This window comes from Dreissena polymorpha, chromosome 12, assembly GCF_020536995.1.
Source record: "Dreissena polymorpha isolate Duluth1 chromosome 12, UMN_Dpol_1.0, whole genome shotgun sequence".
In the NCBI taxonomy this organism is placed as follows: domain Eukaryota; kingdom Metazoa; phylum Mollusca; class Bivalvia; order Myida; family Dreissenidae; genus Dreissena; species Dreissena polymorpha.
Window position 1 is genome coordinate 47,157,195 of NC_068366.1, and position 23,707 is coordinate 47,180,901.

Here is a 23,707-nt window from a genome sequence, read left to right on the forward strand (position 1 = left end):
AAGAACATACGGATGGAGGTCAGCACGGAGAAGTCGAAGATCATGGTGAATAGCACAACCAACACCAGTGCAGACATCACCATTAACGTCAAGAAGCTAGAAGTAGCCAGCTTCAGGTCCTTGGGCGCAACCCTGTCCAAGGATGGTACCAGTACCGCTAAGGTCCGCATAAAATTGTCATGGCAAACGCAGACTGAGCAGGTAGTTGACAAGCAGTTCAATCAGCTTCCCCACCAAGTACGGGCTCTACAAGTCCCTCATAGTTTTCATCCTACTCTATGGCTGTGAGACCTGGACGCTTCACGCGGACACAGAATCCAGGATACAGGCATTTTAACATAAAAGTCTCCAAAGACTGCTCCGCATTTTCTTTACTTCTTCTTTACAGAGCTCGAGTACGTCCGGAACATGTCTGCAATGCTTGTTTGTCAACAAGAGCCCCTACTTGCGACCGCCAAACGCCCAAAGCTGGCTTGGTTTTGACACGTAATTAGGCACGACTCTCTGAGCAAGACTGTTCTCCAGGGCAAGCCAGACGGAGGTCGACGTCGAGGCCGTCCGAAGAAGAACTTGATGGACAATGTAAAAGAGTGGAAATCCCATTCCCATGGATGAATTACTCTCAGCAGCACACAACAGACCTGACTGGAGGAGGATTTCTGTATCATCGTACCTCATTTCCCCCCGACGACAAAACCGGTCAAGGGTCTTCATGACTTACAGATCATGTTCGAGTTTCTTTCGGTCCACTGATTTTTGTCAAAGTTACGGGCAATGGACTTTTTTTCTTTAAAATAACAATTTTTCTGATTTTTTTTCTCCAAATGGCTTGCAGATACTGACCTTATTTTGGTTTGTGAGTCTTTCTTCATGACTTATAGATCAAGTGTGAGTTTGAACGAAGTTATGAGACTTGGACTTAAACGTTGTTTTTTTTTCTAAATTGACACCTCTGGAATTTCTGTTCATGCTGATTATAATCCAGTTATTGAAAGATAAGTGTCCCAAAGACAGAATTTCTGCACATGCTGCTTACAAATATTACGAGAAGCAAAGTTTTAATAGTTTATTCTAAAAAATATGTGGTGTACATGAATACAGAATTTTATCAAATATTTACAAAGAAGTCAATCTGTTCGTATAGCCTCAAAGCGAATACATAGTATTAACTAGTTCATAATACTTCAACAATCGCGAACGTCGTACAACCTTTATTAGAAACACCTTTCTTGCTCGACAAAACTATGACCGGGAAAGAGTTATTATCACAAAAGCTTGCCTATTGATTTAGTAACTGAAGTTATTAAGTAACTATTGAAATAGCGAAACTGAATGAAACTGCTCACAAATATTTTTTTATTGTTTACATGTAAATTTATAGTACAGCTAGCTTGCACTGTATTTGCTATTTACTATATGCATATATTATGATAATATTTTGAAATTATGCAGGTTATGTAATTAATTTATGAAAATATCAGCAATGTTATTTTAGCCGCTTTATAAGTTAAACCATAATATGTGTTTACAAGCACGCGTGTAACCGGCTTGGGTTGGATAGCCCATTTCTAAGACAACATAAATGCCAAAGTTATTTTTTGGGTTTATATTGGCCAAGACAGATATTGAACGGCCATAGCCCAAAACTGTGTAATTGTCAATTGATGTAGCAACAGGTGATTGTAGACAAAACGTTTTACTATACTAAACATAAAACGATTAGAGGGTATGAATTATTATTAAGTACATTAAAGTCAACGTCAAGGTAAAAGTTGGGTGATAAGTATGTATTGCGGGTGATCAGAAGCAACGGTAGTGTCAGTATCAAAGAGTTGTGTCATGCGTTGTTGCTATTAGACGGAACGGTAAAATTGAGCAAAAAAAGAAATATGCCATTTAAATCGTCTAGGCACCTTTGTGTGAATATTTCAGGTAAAAGGTCGAGGTGATATGGATGGACAGTGATGTTCATAAGCAACACATGTATAAGAATCAAAGCACTGAAGCTATCGGTGTATATGCTAGACAAAACGGTTAAATCTTGCTACTGACACTCACGGAAAGACGTTCGGGAGGACAGGGTAATCAATATATGCATCCGGGATCAATGTGCCGGAGACATTACAAACTTTATGACATCTATTAAACAATTTTCCAAAGACTGGCCCCTGAAACCTCATTAACACACGAAATCGGGTATGTCTGTCATAACCATCTGTTCATAATGCACAATATACAGCGCTGTATATTTGTTAGTCGCTGTTGACTATAAACCACACACACAAATACTTCCTGTTACGCCTTTATTCATAAAATGAGAGTTTTTTCGCCATTTATAAAAACTGCCGGATCCGCCTCGTCCTCCGGTGAATTGTCGTCCGGCTCCTCCTCGTCAAAGGTAATCGACTTCTCCAGTTTCTCGGCCGGGACCCAGTAGTGGGTGGGCGGCTCGTTCGGCAATACTGGTTCCTTGCGTATGATTGCGTATGCCATCACTTCGCCTGGACCCGACTTGCTGGGTACGTTGCCATGGCTACTGGTGCCAAACTCTGACGAGTCACCGGACATGTTGTAGGCCAAGCGCCTAAAATAAATACAAAATAATACTGATCTTAACGTTCTGAAACTAGATATACGTGAATAAATTTTTATTCTGATGATTTAATAGAAAAGAGTTGGACAAGCGAAAAAACGCATATCGGGGATTGAGCAAGGCGGAAAATTAAGAAAGGCATTCTTATAAAAGTTTACAGTACACTTAATTTACAGTGTAATTAACAACACTTAATAGTGTAATTGTTGAAATGTGCAGTATCTTATATCGGTATAAAGTGCATTAAATGTTATAATGTTTATTATCTTATAGTATTATATTGTGCATCAATGTTGTATTGTTTGGTATTTTATAGTCGTATATAGTGCATTATTTGTTGGACTGTTCAGTTGCCATTCAATTATGATAAAACGAAAACAGCAAGTTTTGAACTGGAATTTCATCGGCTTAAGTTAGGTATAAACAATCATTATTTGTATGTTGTCTTATATAAAGAATATGCACCAATGTACTATTTAAGTTGCTATTAAGGTTTAAAGGGGCCTTTTCACAGATTTTGGCATTTTTTAACTTATTCATTAAATGCTTTATATTGATAAATGTAAACATTGGATCGTAAAAGCTCCAGTAAAAAATCAAGAAAAAAAAAAAAAAAAGGAAAAGAACATTGCCCGGAGCAGGTTTCGAACCAGTGACCCCTGGAGTCCTGCCAGAGTCCTGAAGTAACGAGAGCGCCGATGGCGCTGAAAGCATAGTTGCAAGATACAGGGAAGATGCTGCTGAAGTAAATGTTTAGGTCAAAATATACTAAATAGTTTCCTTATATGTTTCGATGTAAAAGCGACAACTTTGAGCGAAAATAAATGCAACATTTTGCACATAGAGACCCCCTTACCATACCTTTTCTTGACGGGCATTCTTAGCTGAATCGATTTAAGCAATAAAAAAGATTTGTCATGTTCAAACCAAAAACAAATTCGACTCAAATCAAAATCGACTGTTTTTGCGCCTTTTTCGGCCGTTTTCTAGTGGATTGTAACCTTTTGCAGTGCCATTTTTTACTTTAATCTCCAACTTTATCCTATTTCAGGGATTAAGTAGTGAACACCTATGCTTCCCCTATCAATATCTCCAAACGATAAAACCAGAACAAAGTGTACAACATGCCTTCGAGGAAAATATGATGATTTGTTTAGAAAGTACAGCCCTTCATGACTCGATTATTTAGTATATTGTAGCCTTAACGATTGCTGACATCACGAGTCGCCCCCCTTGTTAACAAAATGCTCTATTTTTAGAAACGGGAATTCCAAATAGTGACGAATGTGAATGGTTACAAAATGACATAACTATGAAAATAAATACGTAGAATTACATTATTTCACGCATACCATTATGCAACCATCCGTTTTCTTTTCCGACTTGATACATTTACAGCTTTCCATTTAATATTTTACAGACACAGCACTCGTCCAGAATTCACGCGAATCCATTAAATCCGATGCCACATTTAAACCGTTAACTCTACTCGTAACGTAAATTTCTGGCTCAAAGTAAATCATTTTAACTTCACTTAGCACATCTCTTACTGTTAAACTCTACTTCATCAAATCCATAGAAAGGCACGTCAGAATCCATGTCATAAATCAGAAAACATTCATCGTACTCCGCCATTTTTTACACATTTTCAAAGAATAAAAGTGCTTTATGCCCCACTTCCTGCTGAGAATATGTTTTAATTTCTATTTATAATTAACCGATGAAATGTTACATATACTTTAACCAGGGCCTTATTAATTCAATTATGTAAACATTTGACCTCTCACAGAACAGTAAACGAAGGAAATAGAAATTGGGATCCCATATAAATTAGGTGTGAGGTCACTATCAACAAGAACAGAATTGTTTTACGAACGAAATTTGTTTTAGGTTATAAGAAGATTTTTTGACATAAAACGGTCTTAGAAAAATTCACTAAAAACGATGTCAGCAATATTCTTGGAAGAAAACGTTAGAAAAACGTTTCCCCCAAAAAAATTGTAAGAATTACCATATGCTAAATTAAATAGATATTTCGTCTGTTTTTTGATCAGGTAAGGCTTCATAAAGGGTAACCGACCGATGTGGATTTTCAAAATGTGGTATATACCTTAAGCATAGGTGCAAGCACCTATGCTAAAAACGCTTTAGTCGACTGAGCTATTCCGCCGAGTACACATTCTTGACGTATTTTATACCTTATAAAAGCAATCTTCGTAGTTTCACAAAATTTAACGACAAAAACAGAACTCTCCAAATTCTTCAATCGTTTCGCGTTGCAACGCTTTATAATTTTTAGGTTTTAAAATCGTCAAAAGATGCATATAATGGCTATATTAGAGCATGGTTAATGTTCAGTATTACTGTTTCCTCACAAATATCATAACTAAAACGAAAACTTACGAATCTGAAACAACTTTTTTCAATTTTGTCAATTTACCAAAGCGTGAAAAGATCCCTTTAATCAGGAGAAAAGCAACATTCAAACACTAAACCAACAATAAAAGGTCCGCATAATACTACGATATATATAAACAACGATTGTCTGTATGCACACAACAAATACAGTAGCAATATTATTAGCATTAATATCACGTTATTAAATATAAAAAAGTAATTTGGCTTTGGAAAATAACTATGTATTAAAATGTTAGAGCAAACAAGTTGCCTTTGTCGTAATCTTTCACGGCCAACTAAGTTATTGTTTTAATCGCAAAGCTATGATGTTTTAACATAAACTACATACACTAGAATGGAGATTTGAGCCGTTACCACATAGAAAGCAGTCGAAGCAGTAGATACAAGATTAGATATTTCCGGTGATCTGCTGTCCATTAATTTATCAAAAAATGAAAAACGATCTTGTATAACATTATATATATGAGTCGTGTTCTATGAAAACTGGGCATAATGCATGTGCGTAAAGTGTCGTCCCAGATTAGCCTGTGCAGTCCGCACAGGCTAATCATGGACGACACTTTCCGCCTTAATTTTTTTTTGCTAAAAAGAGAATTCATTTAAACGAAAAATGTCATAAAAATGGAAAGTGTCGTCCCTGAATAGCCTGTGCGGACTGCACAGGCTAATCTGGGACGACACTTTACGCACATGCATTATGCTCAGTTTTCTCAGAACACGACTCATATAATGTGTCTCCTATTGCTAACACATATCGCACACCGCTGAGCGCCTCCTTGGCATGCCCCCTTCCTTAAATAGTTCATAGACTCGCAAAAAGCTGGAAATTTACGAGATAAATAATGGACAGCATGACATCAATAGAGCCGACAGCAAACTGTGCACACAGATATCTATATTAGCGCACATGTTCACACATATATGTTTGTTATCATTATCTGCGGTGATCTATACCATACTTACGATTGATACCTGTACAGACAATAGAAGAAACAAGACATGGTTAGCTTAATTAAAAGATTAACATTTTTGTTATTATTTTTACTTACACTTTTAACTGTATTGTTTTAATGATGATGATGATGATGATGATGATGATGATGATGATGATGATGATGATGATGATGATGATGATGATGATGATGATGATGATGGTGATGATAATGATGATGATAGTACACGCAAGTATAATTGAATGCCACGACGGGCCAATCGGTCAAATTTATCGTCTATCGGATAACAAAACAACATCCATAAATCCACAGACCTGTTGTCGTTGTTTTTTACGGAGAAGCAACAGCTTATGGAACATTTTTTTTCGAAAAAAAAGACATGAAGTAAGTGACGTACCATTTTGAAGATCGCACTAGGTAAATGATTACCGCAGCGATTAGCACCATGCATACACCTCCGCACACACAGGCAATGATAACAACTGCAACAGACCGGGAAAACTTCATTGTCAATGTATAATATTTTAAAGCCTCGATCTGCGAAAACGGGATTAAATGCATGTGTGTAAAGTTTCTTCCCAGAATATAAAATGTGCAGTCCGCACGCACGCACGGACAACACTTTCCGCCTCAACTAGATCTTCCTTAATAAGAGACTTCCTTTGAGCGAAACATACAATAACATAAATTTTCGTCCCAGATTAGCCTGTGCGGACTGCACATGCTCATCTGGGATTGCACTTAACTCACATGTATCAAGCCCCGTTTTCTAAGAGCAAGGCTCATATATATATATATATATATATATATATATATATATATATATATATATATATATATATATATATATATATATATATATATATATATATATATATATATATATATATATATATATATATATATATATATATATATATATATATATATATATATACTGAAGGAATAATCATTTATAGTAGTAATACATTGCACATGCACAGTATATACTAGTTAGTAGTTACAGGCCTAAATTAAGGAAAGTCAAGCCACTCCATGGGCTTTTCTGTGAGTTACTAAAATTTACTAAACATACATTCATTTCGACATTTTCATTAAATCAATATTCAAAAAAAAAGAAAACATAATGTATTACTTTCCTGCGTGGAAAGCTTGTCTGTAGAACCCGACTTGGATTGAGCTAATGCTGCAAGCAACACATGTATCATTGTTTCACTATGATATGAGACACACAAGAAAAAAAAATTATCAAGAAAAATTGTAACAGATAGAATTTTTAATACATATGACTAACTAACAAGAATATCAGTTTAATAATATTACATCTAATAAACAGTATTATATCCACGCGTTATCAGATTGTAAAATGCTTTGTTTCGATATCAAATATCGAGCAATAATCTACCGAAACCAAATACAATCATTTCAACAAATCTTTCGATCAATCTATATTAGAAATATATTTTTTTATAATAAAGAAATAAGTACTTAAATGTCACATCATGAAACGTGTTGTATCATTGAAAACTACCTTACATGTTCTATTATTTTTACAAGTTTACATGTCACATACTCCAACATACATACCTGCTTTGGAAGTGGTGGACGTCCCCTCTGTCGGCAATTTATAAATAGGTGTTGTCGTTGCGTCTGTATACATGTATGGTGTTTCTGCTGTTGCTGTTGCAAGCGTTGTTTTAGAAGTTGCTGTTTCTGCTGTTGTTGTTGGTGGTGTGGAAGTTGTTATTGTTGTTGTGGCTGTGCTTTGTGTGTGAGTTGTTGATGCTGTTGTTATTTCCGGAGTCGCTGTTGCTGAAATTATTGGTATCGAAGTTGTCGTGGTCGGTGACGTTGTTGTTGTAGGTAAAGTTGTTGTAACTATCGGTAAAGTTGTTGTTGTTTGAGTTGTTGTTGGCATATGTAAAGTTGTTGTAGTAGTAGCAGACGTTGTCGTTGTTGTTGGTGGAGTTTCTTGTGTAGTTGTCGGCGTAGAAGCTGTAGTTGTTGTTTGCACAGTTGTTGTTGGCGTAGTTGTTGTTGTTTGCATAGTTGTTGTAGTTGAAAGCGTAGTAGTAGTTGCTGTTGTTGAAGAAGTAGTAGTTGTTGGCATAGTTGTTGTTGCTTGCAAATGTGTTGTAATTGTAGGCGTAGTTGTTGTCGTCGGTGTAGTTGTTGTTTGCATACTTGATGTAGTTGAAGGCGTAGTTGTTGTTGTCGGTGTAGTTGTTGTTGGCATACTTGTTGTAGTTGTAGGCGTAGTTGTTGTTGTCCCAGTTGACGTAGTTATGGTTGGCAAAGTTGCTGGAGTTGTGGGCGTAGTCGTTGTTGTTGTCGGAGTAGTAGTAGTTGTTGTAGATGTAGTTATTGTTTGCGTGGTGTTTGTTGTTGGTGTAATAGTTGTTAATGTCGTAGTGGCTGTTGTTGTCGGTGAAGTTGTTTTTGTAGAATGTGTTGTTGTCGGCATAGTGGTGGTTGTTTCCGGCGATGTAGTAGTAGAAGTAGTTGTCGGAGTAGTAGTTGTTGTGGTAGTTGTTGTTGTAGGTGGCGGAAGGAACGGGCTCTCGGTACACGCGACCGTAATAAGAGGCCTCGTCTCATCACCTGTGTTTACGGCAAAGCTTATTTAAACAAGCATTTTTTTAAATTATTTTGTCATGAATTTTATGGTAGAGAATATCCGCCAGTACATGCATATGCTTAATTATAATTGCATTTTGGTCTGTTGCATTTGTTACAAAATAACTGCTTTTTTCTTTCGTCTATATGCTTTTTTCCATCAGTTAGATCAATATTGCTTGCATAGTTGGTTTATAACGTTTACTGTTTGTATGTTTATCCAATATGCTTCAACTTCAACTTCAATGGAACGAGAAGCATAATGGATAAACATATCCTTTCGAGTAGAAGACAACTGCATCATTTCTGTTATTGTATCATGTGGCTATCTTTTTGTTTCTTTATTAATCGTTTTATGCATAAACTGCTTTATTACATTACATGGAACCAATAAGAATTTTGCTTTCTAGCGCATATCATTATACAGGGAGACAGATGTGGTAACAATCTCCCCGCAGAGTTGTTGTTCCTTGCTCTCACATACAATCTCTGCCATCACAAAAAAATCCTACCAGATTTTGTAGGATTTTGTTTGATTGGCTTAAGTATTAAAATATGGAAAGTAGTATTATTTCAATCTTTTAAATTTTGAAAAAAGTGTATAAGTTGAGGTTTATAATAAAAAAATAATTACCTTAATTAAAAAAAGCAAAAATAACAACGGTTAAATTATTGTACCACGTGGTTCGACCATCATCACGTGTTTGGTTATGAAGGCATGGATTTGATCCAGCCACTCTGGTTCCCGTCAAATCTCTGTGACGAGGTTGCTGTTGTAAGTGTTCAATAATTTCCTAGATGTAGATTAATGTTGTCGAAACTATGATATTTGCGTCCAATATCAATATATTTGCTGAGATATAACCCTCTGTAAAGAGATGTATTTGTTTAGAATAAATAATATGATTTATTAAGTTGCAACTTGTAAAACATAGGGACACGTTGAATACGACCACGTGATACTCGCATATGCACATGTTTGTGTGCGTTTGTATGTGTACGTTTATATGTGAGTACGCGGTGTTAGGTTTAACGTAATTATTCTAGCTCGATTGCATCGAAGGTCTACGGCTTATTGAAACGCTCTCGGGTCCGTTTCCTGGGCCTATAACCAGTAATTGGTGTCTTTGGGGGAGAACTTCAGAACGCTCTCTCAGTGGGGATCGAACCCATGGCCTCCCGGTAGGCGGACACCCTATCCATTAAACCACGGCGACATTGCGCCGTGTTAGTTGTTGTATATGTGTGTTACATGCGTTCATCGTGAAAATTTATTGCATCTGCGGAGTTGTTGTTGAGAAAAGAACCAAATCATAAAGCGAACGGACTTGTGTGTATTTCCTAATTTATGAGGTACTTCAGCGCATGAGACTGCATTATGTGAGGATACGGATTTTGTTCAAGCACGACCTACTTAACTAACTAGACTCACGAAGGTTGTGACGAATATGATTTATAACTGTAATTTTATTTATTAATTTTTACTAGAATATTTCCTGTTTTTATGTATTCATGTGCTGTGTGTGTGTGTTGTGGGGGAGGGGGGAGAGGACCTAGAAAAAACCACCTTTTCGGTATGGCGACCACCAACCAATCTCACATGCTCAGTACAGTAAGTGGACATTGAACCCGGGTCGCCGAAGAAAGAATCACGTGTACAAACTTCCGCGGACTATAAATGTTGCAATGCAATTTGTTTGAGAAGCATACACAATGTTCATATCATTGTTGGTAGCAATAAGTGTTCTCTGCTGACTTGTGTAGGTTATATTTGCGTTTATCTTTCCATATGTGTGTGTTAGTCAAGGAATTGTGTGTTACGAAAAGTAATTCACGTACGATAGACTAACGTCCTTCGCATGATTCATCGTCACACACATTAGTGCGCATGCCGTTATGATGCAGTCAACACTTCATTTTCATTTCCTAATTAATCTTAGAAATTATTTAACTGCGAAAAGACAACAAAATATCAATTGGCGAGTTCAAGTCACTCAACTGTGTTTATAATCAGCGTGCTTTGTGAATGACAAGCAAAGACAAACGGACGAAAGGACTGACAATATATAAATGTATGTGCATCGATTTGCTTTTGCTACCAAACTGGCGTTTTACTGAGTGCTTATCGCTTGCGTCTTGTTGATCAGCTAGTGTAATTAATAGTGGAATGATAATGTAACTATTGTAAAGTTGTAATGTACTCACGATAAAGCGATATTTATCAACTTCAATAAAGATAGCACTAAATATTGAATTTTCATTTAAACGAAAGAGAATATTTGACTAACAATAATAAAGAAACAACAGCGCAATTATGTTTTTAGCGTACAACAAAGTGGTGCAAAGAAGCACAAAGGCGAACTGAAGTTGCAGTATGTTGTCAACAAATAGCACAATAAAAAGCATTTGTCATATACCAACATGCAATTGAAATTTGTCAACAAATAGTTATCATATGCAATAAAAATTGTCATTAAGCAATATGAATGGACTGGCGGGCATTCCCTTCCATAGAATTTCAGCTCGTTTTCCAATTACTTAAGTGCAGAATATATGTACCTCTTTCTAACGTGCGGAAAAATATGTAAATTTATAAAAATAATATAAGGATGTCAAGGTCTAATTAACGCTCAAAGGGTAGTTCAGGTACTGATTAAAAATATCCCGGGTACTCTACAATTTACCCATGGTGTGGGAAATATACTACAAAGTAACCGGTTATACTGCAGAGTACGTTTTAGTATATTTTCCATATTTCAGTAGTACCAGAGCCGACAATGACAAATCGAGCCTAACTATCATGTTTACATCAATGTGTAAGGGTTGACGATCAGCCTGGATACTTACTTGCGGCCGTTGCCAGGTTGACACCACCTGGAATATAGTTAAGACACATATTCTGAAAAAGATTCTGGCAGTGTTTATGTAATATGTGAAGCCGAATATCCTCCATTGAAGGGATTTATTCGCAGTTTTGTAAAAGTACGATATTAAAAATAATTGCTAAAGATTCATGTTTATACATATAATATTGAAACAAGCAAAATAACACGTCTGACTAATAAAAATTGTTAAAATTATTGGTTCATTACTGACTGATAATAAAATAATTGGTTCATTACTGACTGATAATCATTCGAAAACGGTAAAATAATAAAGCGTTTGTAACCCTTTCCCTCGATAATTTAAGAAATACATTGATTACTAACATATCATCAACTCTTGCTTTCAGAGGTCCCGGTTCAAATCCCGGGAAGGGTCAATATTTGTTTTGCAGGGTATGTTACTTATAATAATAAGTTAAGATGATTTTAAACATTATAGATGTGCATTTTGAAATTTTTAATGCGACTGATATGAATCTGTAGAAATGCGTTCGCTTACATATTGAGGTACATTACCAGGTCGACACACTTATGAATTAGATAAAGTGATCGCCATAAAAATTGTTTGCATACTGTACACTTCTTTCAGAGGATGTACAGACCTCACTTGTGAGTCACGTTGGCTGAAGGTCAATGTAACACTTTAAGGTAAACTGTTTGAGCCTTCATTTTTGCGCCCGCCTCTTATCTCTTGTTACTTTTGAAAGATTTTTTAAAAGTCGGTTAGTATTTTAAGGTCATTGAGACATCATACAATCATGCCGTCTCAAGGTCTATGACACACTCGAATATAAAAAATGCCCCCATTTCTATGTCTGCTTCATACATAGTTTGAAGACTTTTCTTTTAAGTGCATGTCATTTAGAAGATGTCCTGGAGTTTTGAGTCAATCCCGTTGGACCAAAATCAAGGTCACCATTTGATGGTCAAAAGAATCGCGGCGGGGATTTATCTTTCTTTTTGACTGCTCACACTCCGATGCCAATACATACTAGTATACAAATCCTCTATTTGTTAATCAATTATGCCAAAAACAGACTTTAACGGATTATTGTATCACACCAATGCCCATATAAACATTAACATATTTTTGCAATAACGATGCATAAAGGAACATCAGCCGACTATTTGACAAAAATTGTGACTTTATAATTATTAACAATTTTCCTTCGTTGCATCTACAAACACTGGAATAATAATTAAGTGTACCGCTTACCCGTGCTTTGACAGTTAGCCTCGTCTGACCCGTCGGCACAGTTTCTCGCCCCGTTACACAAGTGCCCCTTTGACATACAGCCCCCACCCCCGGGGCACGGTATCAACCCTTCGGGACACACAATATTTCCTGAAATATCCATGATGGCATGTTGAATTTGTTTATTTTAATTTTCTTTTTGTTTCTTTCAGAAACTGACAAAAGCTCACGGCGGAAGTTCAAATATAAAACACAATAGGGAATTAGCCAAACTTTAAAAATGAGACGTGCGGGGAGGGGCGGGCGTTTGAACAGGTTAAGGGGGACCTTTTTCGTGAAAACTCGTTGAATTGTTTCTTTTGAATGTTGCTCAATAAGATCGTCCAAGGCCAATATAACACTTGTATTAACGAGGACATACACGAAAAAGTGACAAACACGGGTGGGTGGTATTTAAAAGGTTGAAGCATATGAAAGGGGATGCTCATATTTAAAAAGACATACAAATGAAGGAGGGGGCTGCGAAATCCCTTTATGAATACAACAAACATTAACATTTTTCTGTAATGTACCAAGCATAAATAGAAACATTTTCCATGGAACGTTTGCTTCTAGAAATACGTTTATCGAATGAACGTGTCAGGTGAACGCGGAATCAATATGATTATCAGAGTTTCAAAAGTTGAACCCATTTATGCCTAGTAGACTCTCCCGTCCTTCTAAATTGGATCAATTTATTTCCAAAATTAGGGATGTCTAGTATATTTATTTCTATATTTAGAAGATTTCTCACAGAAAGTTCTTTAAGCAAACAGCGCAGACCCAGATGAGACGCCGCATCATGCGGCGTCTCATCTGGGTTTACGCTGTTTGCCAAGGCCTTTTTTCTAGAAGCGAGGCATAAATCGTTTGATATATACATTTTTATTTGGAGTACGTCATAATGAAAGCAGAAATTATTCTTATCAATAATGAACGTGTCAGGTGAACGCGGAATCAATATGATTATCAGAGTTTCAAAAGTTGAACCCATTTATGCCTAGTAGACTCTCCCGTCCTTCTAAATTGGATCAATTTATTTCCAAAATTAGGGATGTCTAGTATATTTATTTCTATATTTAGAAGATTTCTTACAGAAAGTTCTTTAAGCAAACAGCGCAGACCCAGATGAGACGCCGCATCATGCGGCGTCTCATCTGGGTTTACGCTGTTTGCCAAGGCCTTTTTTCTAAAAGCGAGGCATAAATCGTTTGATATATACATTTTTATTTGGAGTACGTCATAATGAAAGCAGACATTATTCTTATCAAATTTTTCAACTACGTTTTGTTCTGGTTTTTTTCCGCTTTAATAATACACCAAGTGAGTGGATCCGAGAAACTGACAACAAACTATGACATGTGCAGTTCACCTGGATTCGTTTTTTTTCTCACAGCTAGTTAGAATTTCACCGCACAGTAGACCTTATTCATTGCACTTAACCAACGCGAAAATTCATTTGCAGAAAATACATAAAAGACAGTTTTCATATTAATCAAGAAAAGACATTGAGAAGAATGTGTGTTCACCGACCGCAACTACTGGACTCATCCGATTGGTCTATGCAGTCCGGATTGCTATCGCATCTAGCCGATTCCGGAATACATTCTCCAGTGTTGCACTGGAATTCACCAGGTCCACAATATCCTGAAATTGCATTAGCTTACATTATTATACAACATACTTAAAAGGCTTAAAGGATAAAAGTATACAAACATAATATTTATTGTAATTGTTATACAGTCCGTATAAATCGTTCTCAATAAAATTTGTTTTTACATACTAAGAAAACGTAAACCCAACAGCATCGGAAAGAGATGTAAAGCCACATATATATATTACAAATACTCCCCGACATGTATATGAATAAAAATATATATATATATATATATATATAAACAAAATAACACGATGAACACTTAATTTGAGCTCAGGTTTGTTTAAAGCCACATGCTTATGGACATAGTTTCGATTCCTTTTCCTGACTTTTCCTGATTTTGGAACATAACTTGAACAATGAGCACAATCCATTGACGGTTCATGGAATAGGGGTTGAACACTCTTAATGCGGACACGGTGTTGATACCATTCTATGATTCAAAATGGTTAACTGTGCAGAATAAAACTCGTTCAAAACTGGCACTCAATGCTTCCCCCAAGTGTACTTACGTAACTGTAAAAGGACGCAGTACGTGGACAGGTACGGTGGAGAGTCTTTCCGGACGTCTATGGTAATATTCCGGTCCGTGTGCGTGGCGACGCTAAAGGCGTAGTCGTAACACGGGGTGGAGAAACTCTCGCCCGGTGACAGTCCCTTCCCAGTGTACTGCATGGCTGTGCCACATCTATGGGTTACACATGCACACATTTTAACACGCGAATTAGTTGTAGTTAATGATTTTTCTTTTGTTTTGAAGGGTTCACTAAGGAAACAGTCGTTTAAAACGTACATATGCTATAACTGATGTTCGTAAAAATGCACATAGATGTTATGAAATTTGATACATAATCGTAACTATGTTGTTAAATAAGACGATTCCTCATAAAAGTATACCGTGTTTGACTGTTTGACAGTTGGGCGGGGGGGGGGGCATCTGTTTACATTGGAAAAGTACATTGGGGTGGACAATTGGTCAAGTTTAGTTTAATATAATTCTGTTGATGTTTTTTTTAAAGTTAACCGTTTCTCTATCTTCCATAATTCCTAAAACATGTTGCCATGTTCATACCTTGACCTATCAAATCCACTATATTGCGAATGGACCTCAATCATTTTGCCGATCTGCGTGGTAACAGTACACGTGCAAGGAACTCCCGACGACAAGGTGGTGCTGCCGGCGGCGTCGGCATCAATATATACACGTGTGCCGGTCACGACACTATTGTGACACATCCGGGCAACTATTAGAAAAAGAAACAGTACACATATAGTTACATTTGTTGGGTAACTTATGCTATTACTGACAATATGCCTAATTTCAACAGAATGTTTGTATTGAAATTTGTTTCAGCAAGGGATGTCACTGTTTGAATCATCCGTGTAATGTATTATTTGCAAGCCAAATTTCTTGCACAGGTTACTTCCCATATTGTTGACTGTAACCTCCACGTCTTAACCCATTTATGCATATGCGTCTAGACAAAAGGCATTGGCAAACAGCAAAGACCCAGATGAGAGACGCTGCATGATGCGGCGTCTCACCAGGGTCTGCGCTGTTTTCTTAAAAGGAATTTCTGTAAGACATATTCTAAATATAGAAATAAATATATTAGACATCCCTTATTTTGAAAATAAATTGATCAAATTAAGAAGGATGTGAGAATCACAAGGCATATATGGGTTAAATAACCTGGTGACATAATTTTTGACCCAACGCGTCCCAATTTTAAACTTGGCCGATATATTTGGACACATGTTCAGACAATATTTAATGAATATCAGACAATAAATGTGGCCTCTAGTGTTCACAAGATTTGATTTGTTTATTTGACCATGTGACATAGTTTTTCCCCCTAAAATACCAAGTTTCGAACTCGGTCTAGATAACATTATGACACATTTTTTACCACGTTTCGTGAAGATTGTTTGATAAATGTGGCATCTAGATGGTTTACAAGAATTGTCTTTAATCTGACCCTCTGACGTAGAGTTCGGCCAAGACATCATTAGGCGAAATGTTCTGACTATTTATAATGGAGATTAGGTTGTGAATGTGGAATTAAGATCATTACCAAGCTATTTTAATATGACGTAGTGACCTGGTTTTGACCACACGCGACCAAGCCTCAAACTCGGCCGAGATATATTTTGTTAAAATGTTCTTACCAAGTTTCATGATATTTGGCAATTAATGCGGTCTCAATAGTGTTCACAATGCAATTGTCGACAAGGCACGATATACGAAGAACGGCGGACAAAAGGCGATTACACAAGCTCACCAGTAGCACGTTGTGCTCAGGTGAGCTAAAATACCAAAAATGTGTGAACAATGAACCACTCCGATTACCTTGAGACTCGTTAACGGTGTCAAAACTGGCAGTGCAGCTAGAAGTTAGCGCATCTGAAAATAAACTGCAAATGTTATACACCGACCAGCACGTTTTTCCCTCTCAAACGTAATAATGAGTATTTCTTGCAGTATTTGGAACAAAACTGTTAAAAACTTTGATGATTGAGAATAATGCACGCTATGTTTACAGATCATATACTTTTTATTTATGAGGGAAGCTCACAAATAATGTAGACGCAATTTTGCAAATCAGTATGCGTTAGCTACGGAAGGGCCCGTAACCCATGGCTGCCTGTGTGGATAACTCCTGTAAAATTCGTCTGCTCTAACCACTGCATCTACCTGTTCTCACTGGTACTCTACATAGCGCGTATTTAACAGCTTGTAAGACAACGTTGGCAAGTCTAGTGTTTATCATTGAAAACTGTACACATTGGCTGCTTTCAGGGAAAACGGGGCTTAATGCATGTCAAATAAGATAAGCCTGTGCACACTGATTAGCTGTATCAATGATTTGAGAAAAAAAAACACAACACATCTCGACTTGTGCTTTAAGACACACTCTTTATAAATTTGAATGGGTTGTGGTCATTATAAACTTGCGACATAAAAAGCTATGACATTATTTTGAAAACTGAGTTGCGTCTAAGATTATACAACAGCGAACAAATTCAGTGCCTTCAGCGCTTTGATTTTAATTGCTGTAAGACTGTTGTTAGTTATATAATCTGCCCTTTTTCAATCTTGCATGGACCTTAAAATAAACAAATAAGGCAACACAAATAAAAAACTGAAGGCCACTTGCTTTATTTGCCTGTTTCTGAAGAGTGTTTTCAAATATGAAGATTTAATCTTAAATATCATATAACCGTTACAGTTATTTTTTATAACCTTAATAAAGCTTTTCAAACTGAACACATATGTGCTTATCCCATTTATGCATAGCGTCTAGAAAAAGGCTTTGGCAAACAGCGTGTTTATGTGCATGAACAAAGATGCGGCGTCTCATTAGGGTCTGCGCTGTTTGCTTTAAGGAATTTCTGTAAGAAATATTCTAAATATATAAATAAGTATATTAGAAATCCCTAATTTTTGAAATAAATTGATCCAATTTAGAAGGATGGGAGAGTCCACTAGGCATACCTGGGTTGATAGCTTATACACGGAAGACTCTTGAAATAGGAGATTACATTGTCGTATGCGAACGGGTATCGACTGAAACGTGACCTCTGTAAATGTGTAACCCTGCTGGGTGAACGTAGGAAATTCATTATTTGTTTCAAATATAAATGTATACTCATGTTAATAGTTAATAATTATAAAATTGGTCCCATGTGTTATAAAGGCCAGATGACGTATTAACCGAAGCATTGTGTGAATAACACTGCTTCTATTCACGTTTAAATCTCAATTTTAGCCGTACTATTTAATACTAATATCAGTTATTTTTTTAAAGCCCCATTACTCCTCAAAATCAACAAACATTTCGTACAACGCCAGATGTGTCTGGTAAAAAAGAGGTTTGTAGATACAAAATGCTCGTTTTTATTAAATTTATTGTTTTGCATGTTTAATTCCATTTTAATTTCCCGCAACGATATCTATTCATACGACTGAACTGATCTAAGAATATTTTAAACATTTCTTTTGATTGAACAATCTGAATGACAAAGTCAAAGACTTTCGTCAGATAGTCTTTGAAAATCCAGATAACTAATGTTTACTCAACAATTGATCGCACTTCCGCGTTTCAGACAATACCGAGTATGAACAAACAATTGACCTTATAATGGATGTTATATTTTCATGTATATTTAAATATGTTTATGTATCAATCTGGCAAATGAGAAAGTCTATATTGACCTTTATGTTTTATTTTAAGCATACTCCTTGAGCGTTAGAATGTATGTATCAGATGGACTGCACGATGAGTGAATGTTTTGATAATACGCCCTTATTACGCCGAGGGTGAATTAATAAATCACACTTTGGTTGAACGTATGAGTAGCGTACATGCATTAATATTATTACTAATGGAATGCCAGTTAATATCAGGTCCAAGAAAAGTTAAAGTACCAATCTAGCTCACCAATGATGTGTAAATTACTAATTTAAACACCAACAGCATGCTTAAGCCTGATTATTCCATGTAATGTATTTCGACTTTTTGGGTTGAGTATATGTATAGTCAATGTATAGTAAAACGATTACCTTTTCATGTCACTGTTTGAGTCGTGCACTGATAAGGATCTTTATTCAGATGCGTAATATGTAACTTCTGATAAGTTTGGCATGCACAGATCATTCAATCCGCTCGTGTTTCAGAAAAATTTAATGAGAAGATAAAATGATTGATTCTCAAGAAATCTGGAGTTGTGATGGAATGCCTTTATCTCGGGTATTCGCGAACTCGCGTTTGTATAGAATAGAAAGGAATTTATTACTTAAAGGGGCATTTTCACGTTTCGGTAAATTTACAAAATTAAAAAAGTTGTTTCAGATTCGCAAATTTTCGTTTTTGTTATGATATTTGTGAGGAAACAGTAATACTGAACATTTACCATGCTAAAAAATAGCCATTATATGCATCTTTTGACGATTTAAAAACTTGAAAATTAAAAAGCGCTGCAACGCGAAACGATTTAATAATTTGGAGAGTTCTGTTGTTGTCGTTATCCTTTGTGAAACTACGAGGATTGCCTATATAAATAAAAAAATCATCAATAATTGTAAGTACTGTGTTACTTGAAGAAAATAACGGATAACACAACAATGAATACTACTTCTGCTGGTCTAAACAACATCAACAATATAGATTAAAAGCAAGGCAAGGAAACACACGATTTTAATTCAATGACAGTTTAAAGCCATTTCAACCAATCAACGTAAACTACGCATAACATATCGTAGATAAATCCATATTAACCCATTTATGCCTAGTGGACTCTCCCATCTTTCTAAATTGGATCAATTTATTTCCAAAATTAGGGATGTCTAGTATATTTATTTGTATATTTATAATATTTCTTACATAAATTCCTTTAAGCAAACAGCGCAGACCCTGATGAGACGCCGCATCACGCGGCGTCTCATCTGGGTCTACGCTGTTTGCAAAAGCCTTTTATTCTAAACGCTAGGCATAAAGGGGTTAAAGACGACGACTGTTTGAAACTCATCAAATGCATATTGTATTCTTATTTCTATAATTGTGACAACAGAGATGACTGTGCAGCAGGGGCGTAGATAATGGGGGGGGGGGGCAGGGGGGGGCGGCCGTTTATTTAACTTGCCTGGCAAAACAACCCTTCTTCGAAACTGCTTGAATCATAAACACACTGTCAGTGCTAATGTCTTCACTGTTTATCTCAGACTGCAGAACATTCCAGGAATTAGACAGTGATGACCATTAGTATCATGTCAACAGTCTCTGCAATCAAATACGCGTGAAAAACATTCATTAGTTTGAAAATATTTTTGTTCTCTAAGTACATCAGTTATTATTTGATTAGAAATCATTGAAACAATATCATATATGTGATTGTCTAATGTTCAAAATGAGTATTCCTAATCAGCCTCGAAATTTTGCGTTTCCTAAGCGTACATTCGGGAAGAAAAAGCCAGAACAGCGTTCATTCCAATCTTGTTGGTTTGATTCCTTCACATGGCTCCACTACGATGAGGTATGTATATTAGTATTAAATTTTAATTTGCGATCGTTCTTATCTTTTCTGAACCTAACGTTGATCTAAATACAAACGAAATTTAGAAAAAAAGGCACAACATACAAAAAATACTCGTATTGTAAAAAAAAATGTTGCTTAATAATGTTTCTTATTATTATCATTAATATTTAACACAAAATTTATTACAATGTTATTCTTTTCAGAGCCGGGACCTTGCGTTCTGCCACCTCTGCATGGCGGCCAAGAAGTTGGGCAAGATCGGCAACACGAAGGTGGACGGCAGCTTCATCAGTGATGGCTTCTCCAAATGGAAAGCGGGTACCGAGAAGTTCCGGAAGCACGAAAAAAGCGAGTGCCACAAGGAGGCGGTCGAGCGACTGGTGACGCTTCCCGCCACGACGCGTGACGTGGGGGAGATGCTGTCAGCGGGGCACGCTAAGGAGAAGGCCGACAACCGGAAGCAGCTGCTGCAAATCCTACGCAGCATACGGTTCCTCGCACGCCAGGGCATCGCGCTACGTGGGCACGACGACGATGAGGGGAACTTCATGCAGCTGCTACAACACCACGGGGAGACGGACAGCTCTATTCTCGCGTGGCTGGAACGGAAGCGGGACAAGTTCGTCGCCCCTGATATCCAGAATGAAATACTCCAGCTCATGGCACTGCGCATCCTCCGTAAAGTGGCCAGCGACATCAAGACAAACGAGTTCTACACAATCATGGCTGACGAGACAACAGACAAGTCCAACCGAGAACAAGTGGTGGTAGTCTTCAGACACGTGGACGAGGACTTAAATGTGCACGAGGACTTTGTTGGGTTTCACCAAGTAAATTCCATTGACGCCACTACACTGACGTCGGTCATAGAAGACACTCTGAAAAGAATGAACCTATCCTTGAGCCAGTGCAGAGGGCAGTGTTATGACGGGGCCAGCAACATGACCGGAGCGAAGCGTGGTGTGGCGACCAACATCTTAGCAAAGGAGGAGCGAGCTGTGTTCACGCACTGCTACGGACATGCACTCAATCTGGCCGTTGGGGACTGTGTACGTCAGTGCAAGCTCTTGCGCGACACCATGGATACAGTGCATGAAGTCTCCAAACTGATTAAGTATTCACCAAAGAGGGACAGTACCTTACAGACCCTGAAGGAGGAGATGAGCCCCGATACCCCTGGTTTCCGTGTACTGTGCCCCACGAGATGGACAGTGCGTGCAGCAAGCCTGTGTAGTGTCTTAGACAACTACACTGTGTTACAGACCTTGTGGGACACCTGCTACGAGCAGACCAAAGACTCGGAGATCCGTTCCAGGATAGTAGGCGTGCGGTCCCAGATGGAGAGCTTCGACCTCTTCTTTGGTGTCCATCTGGGTTACATCATCCTGCGACATACAGACAACTTGAGCCGCACCCTACAACAGAAGGACATGTCCGCATCAGAGGGTCAGGCAGTTGCTTCAATGACGGTGGAAACATTGACCAGCAAGCGCTCCGACGATGCCTTCGACAAGTTTTGGGTTGACGTCAACAGCCAGCTCGATGACGTCGACGTAGGAGAGCCAGTGGTTCCCAGGCGACGCAAGATGCCGAAACGCTATGACGTTGGAACCGGGGCCCACGAGTATCCAGCCACAGCACGTGATCGGTACCGCCAGGTCTACTTTGAAGCATTCGATTTGGTGATCGCGTGTATCAAGGACAGATTCGATCAGCCAGGCTACAAAACCTACAGATCCCTCCAAGACCTTCTGGTGTGCTGCGCCTGTGGTGGTGACTACGCCACTCATCTGCGGAGCGTGATGGACTTCTACAGGGACGACTTCAACGAGCAGGCGCTCACCACTCAGCTGGAGACGTACCAGGTCGCCGTACGGGACAAGAAGGTCAAGACCATCACGGACATTGTCACGTTCTTCCGCGACTTGTCTCCTGAGTCTCGCCTCTTTTTCTCGGAGGTGATGCGCGTCCTCCGCCACGTCCTGGTAATGCCCGCCACCAACGCCACCAGCGAGAGGTCCTTCTCCGGCCTGAGACGCCTGAAGACGTACCTCCGGACGTCTATGACACAGGAGAGACTCACCCACCTCATGACGCTCCACGTGCACAGGTGTGCTACCGACGCAATGGACTTGTTAGATGTTGCCAATGAGTTCGTCAGTGTGAATGAATCACGGTTAACTATCTTCGGGAAGTTTTCATAGAATGTGACACTTGGCATTAACATTACGCGAACAGTGCATGATAAATTGTGGCTTAAAAATGAATTATCCGTAATTTTTGTTTATTTAACTTAATTTAATAATATTTATTCATCCTGGTTCAGTATTTTAATAGTGCTCGAAATGTGGATACATTCTTTACTAATCATGTCATATTGTATTGGTTGTTGTGTATTTTCATGTGGTTATTTATAACACTCTCCCATTTTCAGGTGTTAAATATGTCCATCAGTAATAAAATATATCCGTTGTGAATGTAATGTTAATGTTTTTATTTTTCATATCACTTGTAAAACTCCGTCATTAAAATACATAAACATTTACTTAATTTTATGTTGTAATTAGAGTTTTTGGAAAGAAAACAATAACATTTATATCAACATGAAAGTTCCCCAAAAACGCACCATTTTAATTGTAATTGTAATTTTTTTCGGAACCACGAGAGAGGACAACCCTCTCAAACGAACCTCTTTATGTTCCCAGTACAGAAACTGGACCGCCCCCCCAATGTTGGGAGGTTATCTACGCCCCTGTGCAGTCCTTACCAATACAATTCAAACGTACCCATAGAAACAACAGAGCTCATTTGGGCTATGTTTGAAGTTCATTGCTGTATATAACCAATACTTAAAACCACATTAAATCACACTATGACCCTAGTAATTTACCCAGTCAGACATTTAATGTCGGGTTTATGGGTGCGTCGGCATCTAAAATCATGTCATTAGGCGTTCATGAGTGTTTTTATATTTATTGTTCATGTATGCAAGATACTTGCATTGAAACTCACTTTCATTTGTGTATGTGGGCTCAATACATCTCAACACCACATAAACTGATAAGAAGCAACTCTTGATCATTAGGAACATCGTTCACAAATGGTCGCCGGCATACTCCTGAATTTTAATATATCGAATCAATGTCGTATTTTGACACTAGGCATTCACGTCTTTGTTTATTTTATTTATGTTTCTGTTTATATGTGAGCGGTTTTGGTTCTTTTATTCTTAATCAAAACAAGGACTGTAAATGCTTTCTTAGAAATAATTCCTCACATGTTTGGAATGGAAGTTCATTAAACTGCGAATCTGCA

General features: G+C 37.6%; 2 protein-coding genes across 2 annotated transcripts; one reads left to right on the forward strand and one right to left on the reverse strand.

Annotated features, from left to right (window-relative positions):
- Window positions 1-1,052: 1,052 nt before the first annotated feature.
- Window positions 1,053-19,019, reverse strand: LOC127852567 (probable serine/threonine-protein kinase clkA). Its single transcript, XM_052386521.1, has 11 exons — window positions 18,921-19,019; window positions 16,707-16,760; window positions 15,429-15,600; window positions 14,869-15,044; window positions 14,233-14,346; window positions 12,682-12,810; window positions 11,428-11,454; window positions 7,552-8,557; window positions 7,100-7,150; window positions 6,362-6,446; window positions 1,053-2,584 (listed from the first exon to the last, which is right to left on the reverse strand). Exons 3-8 carry the CDS (start codon window positions 15,590-15,592, stop codon window positions 7,662-7,664), a joined length of 1,506 nt encoding a protein of 501 aa, XP_052242481.1. The 5' UTR covers window positions 15,593-15,600; window positions 16,707-16,760; window positions 18,921-19,019; the 3' UTR covers window positions 1,053-2,584; window positions 6,362-6,446; window positions 7,100-7,150; window positions 7,552-7,661.
- A 1,261-nt stretch (window positions 19,020-20,280) lies between these two features.
- Window positions 20,281-22,596, forward strand: LOC127852568 (zinc finger MYM-type protein 1-like). The gene is made up of 2 exons (XM_052386522.1): window positions 20,281-20,389; window positions 20,596-22,596. Exon 2 carries the CDS (start codon window positions 20,626-20,628, stop codon window positions 22,594-22,596), a length of 1,971 nt encoding a protein of 656 aa, XP_052242482.1. The 5' UTR covers window positions 20,281-20,389; window positions 20,596-20,625.
- The last annotated feature ends 1,111 nt before the right edge of the window (window positions 22,597-23,707 follow it).